The sequence below is a fragment of the Neopelma chrysocephalum genome, unplaced genomic scaffold (assembly GCF_003984885.1).
Source record: "Neopelma chrysocephalum unplaced genomic scaffold, ASM398488v2 Primary Assembly neopelma1_158, whole genome shotgun sequence".
Classification (NCBI taxonomy): domain Eukaryota; kingdom Metazoa; phylum Chordata; class Aves; order Passeriformes; family Pipridae; genus Neopelma; species Neopelma chrysocephalum.
The window spans coordinates 233,992-239,008 of NW_020897820.1; the positions used below are offsets into that span (position 1 = coordinate 233,992).

The window sequence follows — 5,017 nt, forward strand, 5'->3', positions numbered from 1 at the left end:
GCAGAGCCGCGGCCGAGGAGGGCCAGGCCACACAGATGTCTGGCACAGGCAGGGAGCTGGCAGCGAGCACAGCCACACACACAGCTCCTCTCTCACCACTCTACTCTTTGATCACCACAGAGAACACCAGAGAGAAACATTCAGCAACACACGCGGCTCCTGCACACTATGAGAGGTCCATGTGTAGGACACTGTGGCACGGGGAGGGCACAGCCAGCCTGTGCCACACAGGGGGTGTGACCTGGGGCCCTGCCTCTGACCAGCTGAAACCCCCAGGGAAGCACGGCAAGATCCTCGACCCCCCCCTGCTCCGGGCCCTCCCGGGAACCCCACGCAGACCATGGGCAGGTGGCCGTTACCTGAGCTGTCCTTGGCTCCCACGGGTCTGAGCTTGGGAACGCCGCCTTGGAATAGGCCACCCTTGGGCTGGATGGCAGCTGAGCCAGAGCTGTAGTTGCCGCCGCCACTGCCCTTGGGCTCTGGAAGGAGGGAGGCAGAGAGGTTAAGCCTGGAATTATCCGCTCCTCCAATGAGGAGCTGCTGGGAACCAGATGGGTGAGAGCCCTGCTGGGCACAGCAGCGGCCGGCACGGGGCCGGGAGGCCCTGGGGGACTCACTCTCGAGGATGGGCGCGCTCCGGTCGTTGATTTGGGTCACTTTCCTGAGCTTGGTCCCTTTACAGATGTCCTGCAGGAGGGCCCCGCGGCCCCGCTGCTCCTCCCGGCTCAGCTTGGGTGGCTCCGTGTTCGCCTGGGGACGAGCAGCAGCTCAGCACCTGCCCTGGACACCCCGACCCACGGCACAGCCCCACTCCATGTTCCCACCTCCCGGGGCACCCGCAGCCAGCCTTCTCCAGGGCCAATTCCTCTGGCAAGTGGCCCCATGAGGGGACAGGCCACCTCCCCACCTGTCACAAGGTGACCCCTACCTGACCGAGGGTGGGGGGCGGCGGGGGGCCGGGGGGCGGCGGCGGGGGAGGAGGGATCGGCATCCTGGCCTGGCTCCCGGCGGCTCCGGTTGCTCAGTGCTGGGGGCAGGCCTGGGCACTCATGCCTGCAGGAAGGGAGGAAGCGGTCAGGGAACGGAGGGGAAAGCCTGCGGAGAAACATGGCCCCGGGGCGCTGTGCTGGTGCTGAGCTGGAGCTTCTGTGGAGCAGCAGCTGGATCTGAGCTCCCACGTCCTCCCAACACCCTGGAGCAGCAGGTCCCAGAAGTGGGACAGCACATCCCCACCCCAAATCCCCAGGGCCCCGAGAGTGCCTGGAGATGACACCCAGGACGTGTCTCACACGAGCACCTCGCTCAGCAGAGAAAACCCAGCCAAGCTGCTCCAGCACCATCCATCCAGCTCCTCCAGCTGCAGCTGGAGAATGCTCACGTGGGAATGTGACAGGAGCCTGCAGGAGGCACAGCCAGCCCTGGCACACGGCCCCGGGGCCTCTCCGGCCACAGCCAGGGTAAATCTGCCAGACGGCTCCGTCTCTGGAGCAGCCGGAGCAGTGCAGGGCTGTCCTGTGGCTCCCAACCACAGCATCAATAACCCCCCAACATTGAAGGCTCTCTGCACCCCACAGCTCCAAAGCCCCCACCAAAGCTCTCCAAGCAGTCAGGGAAACCAGCTTTCCCAGCATGGATCTGATGACATTCCAACCCATCTCATCACGAGCCCAAAACGAACCTGGCACCGTGGCTCCCCTGGAACAGCTCCTGGGGCCCGGCAGCTCCGTTTGGCACTGGAGACGGAGCACAGAGGGAGGGGGGGACAGGAAGAGGAGCCTGAATCACCGGGAAGTCACAGTTCCCTGGCAGACTCGTGCTGCTGACAACAGTGCTCAGGTAGGGCCGTCCTGCAGCACCGGCTCAGGGAATAGGAATGTGGTGACTGGAGGCCCCACATGGAGAGTCCCAGGTGCTCGGGGCAGACCCAGAGGCAGGGGACAAATGTCCCTCTCTGGGCCACAGACATCCTTCCCTCAGGAAAACCTATTCCACAGTCACTAACAGGGACCACAACGCCAACAGGAGGCAAGGACAGGGCAGTTTCACACCTGAAACTTCCCATTTCTGACCCCGAGGGCAGTGACAGAGGGCACAGGAACAGCCCCTGTCCCCGTGAAAGTTCCTTTGTGACCCACGTTTGTACCAGGTATTAACAACTAGATCCCTGGTCAAACTCATCTCCTGCTGGATAAACTACAATTTACTGATCCTGTGGGACACAGGTCCATCCTCACCTGTCAGAGAACGGGAAGCACGGAGCAGCAGCACAGCTGTGATGCCAGTGGCTCCCCTGCCCTTGGGAAACCACCGGCTCCGTGGTTCAGGGAAATAAATAAATCCATAAACTGCCTTTTAATTAAAGTCAGCCCTTCTACCCAGTGAGAATTCCTCAGCTACAGCCTTGGTGGGAAGGCCTTCCTCCCTCCATCTCCTGCATTTTCCGAGTCACCTGAGGCTCCCAGTTTCCTGATGGAAGTGCCCTCCACTGTCAAGTCCCAGCCTGAGGCCTCACGCCCAAGAGCCAACGTCCCCCGATCCCTCCGGACGCTCCAGAATCAGGAATGACGCCCGGCAAACGCATCCAGCCTGTGCCTTTCCCACCGGAGCAGGATCACAGACGGCTCCGAATGTGCTTGTCTGGGACGAGTTGGAACAGGAATGCTTTTCCCTGTGCTCCTTCCCACCCCGCAGTGGGGCCGGGACGGCACGAGCTGCTCCGGGGCAGAGCCCCAGCCGTGCCGGATCAGCCGCCGGAGGGAATTAGCAGGGATTCAGCGCCAGGTAATGAGACTCCTGACTCGGGCTCGTGTGTCACAGCCCTGAGCCAGCACAGGAGCCGCGCCAGGGCCGTCACCTCCGCTCCCGACCCACGGGAACGTCACACATCACGTCCCTGCTCCAGCTGGTTACTCCCAGGGTGACACTTCCCTCGGTGGCACTTGGGGTCACGGGAGCTGCTGTGACAGGGACACACCATCCCACGGACAGACAGACAGTGGTTTGTCACAGGGTTCCCCCGTGGGCCCTGCTGACCCCCAGACACCCTGTGACAAGTGGAGCAGCTCCAAACAATCCCACAAGGACAATCCCACAGGGGCAATCCCACAGGACTTGTAGGACGAGGGGGGTATTTCTCCAAACAGACCACGAGTCACCATCTCCCCATTTTTAGGGTGCCCTCACAGCAAAACCTGCGCTCAGATCCAGGCTCTGACCTAGAAGAGCAAGAGGAGGGGAGGGAAGAGTTTAAGCTAAAGCAGCTTGAGGATAAACTGGAGCTGAATTCCTGAGAAACAGGTCATTCCGTTTGAGCACACGGCCCCGTTAGGGCTGGGGATTAACAGCAAAGGTCACTTTGAAAAACCAAAATCGAGAGGCCCCGAACTCGGCACATGGCTGGGAAAAGCTGAGAGCTCCGGGTGGGAAGGCTGCCTTTGAAATACAGCCTGGACCTTTCATGTGCAAGAAGACAGACCCAGCTGATACAGATTAGGGAGACACAAGCTAAATCCTCCAGGAAAAGAGAAAAGGGGGGAGTTCTCCTCCCAGCACTGCTCAGCACCCCTTCCTGCCTGGCAGAAGCCATCCCTGTGAAACAACACTCCAACTTCTCCTTTGTTCTTCCTTACCAGGATCCTTTCACCAAGACACATCGGAGCCTGCGAGAGCTCCCACTGCTCACAGGGAAAGTGGTTGGGAAGAGCTGAATCCAGAGACACCCGCAGATCAAAGCTGGGCTGAGGCAGGAGGGGCAGGTTTGCACAGTGCCTTTGCTTTTCCAATCCAAACCAAACCCCAGGAGAGCTCTGAGCAAAGTGTGAGGAAAACAAGGTGTGAAAAGCTGTCCCCTGGGAGGAGGGAGAGATCAGGAGATTGAGGTGACCCTGAGGAAAGCTGCTTCCAGAGCTGCTGCTCCACGGGCTGGAGCCCAGCACAGCCACAGACCCCTCGGCAGCGTTTTGGATCAGCACCTCCCTGTCACCTCTGGGATCAAAACACCATTAAATCCCAAGAATTTGTCATTCAGCTGCCCCTTGTCCCCTAAAACAGCTGGATTAGGCAGATCTGGCCCGGCCAGGGTGACACACCACATTTTCCAGGTGTTTTTCAAGTCCCCGTTTGCCGTGGAGGGATTTAAAACGCCCTCCCCGGCAGCAGCCCGGATCCAGCTCATCCCGGGGGATTGCTGCTGGGGCAGGACAGGCAGCAGTGACCTTCAGCCGCCTATTTCCTCGCTTTTCAGGGGGATTTGGGCTCCGGGGCGGATTTGTATTTCTCATTTGCAAGCCCGAGCTGCAGCGCCTCATCCTCAGGGAGGCTTTGAACTGCAGATCAAGAGGAATTTCCAGCCTCTGATGTCGGTGCAGAAATGCGGCCGCACCGGTTTGGGAACGACTTCCAAGGCTGGACCTCTCCAGCACCCGCCCCCGCGCCTTTATCTTCCCCCTCTTCCCATCCAAACCCGCAGCTCCTCGCTACCCCCTCCCAAATTCCGGGCCTGTCCCTGCAGCCTGACATTCCTGCCCGCTCCCGCGGAGCCGAAGATGCCACATAAATAATTTATCCTGAGCGACAGCCATCGCAGGATTTAAGGTCACTCAGGCTTTTAAAATCCTATCAGCATGCTTCCCGAGCGCGAGCTGCCAGCTCCATTTGGAGCATCCCGCCGAGCCGGCGCATCCCTGCCTGCAGACAGACGGACACGCTCCGGCCCCCGCGGGATCCAGACGCTCCCTGTGAATTATTAACGACCCGCGGGCTCTGACGAGGCGTTTTTACCAAAACCCCCAACTCTGGAGTTTCTCATTCCTCAGGGGTGGGTTCCACAGCCTCGGTTTCCCCGTCCGCAGCTTCCACAGCCTCCGTTTCCCATTCCCGGCCTCCAGCCTCAGTTTCCCCATCCACAGCTTCCACAGCCTCCATTTCCACAGCCTCAGTTTCCCCATTCCCAGCTTCCAGCCCGTTTCCCTTTCCCAAGCTTCCAGAGCCTCAGTTTCTCCATTTCCAGCTTCCAGCC

General features: G+C 60.2%; 1 protein-coding gene across 1 annotated transcript in view; it reads right to left on the reverse strand.

Annotated features, from left to right (window-relative positions):
- WIPF2 (WAS/WASL interacting protein family member 2) overlaps window positions 1–5,017 on the reverse strand; it is a 10,412-nt gene that overhangs the window by 3,525 nt on the left and 1,870 nt on the right. Inside the window, 3 exon segments of the mRNA XM_027701510.1 lie at window positions 360–479; window positions 618–750; window positions 929–1,053. Of these exon segments, the coding sequence (XP_027557311.1) occupies window positions 360–479; window positions 618–750; window positions 929–991 (316 nt within the window). The 5' untranslated portion in view covers window positions 992–1,053.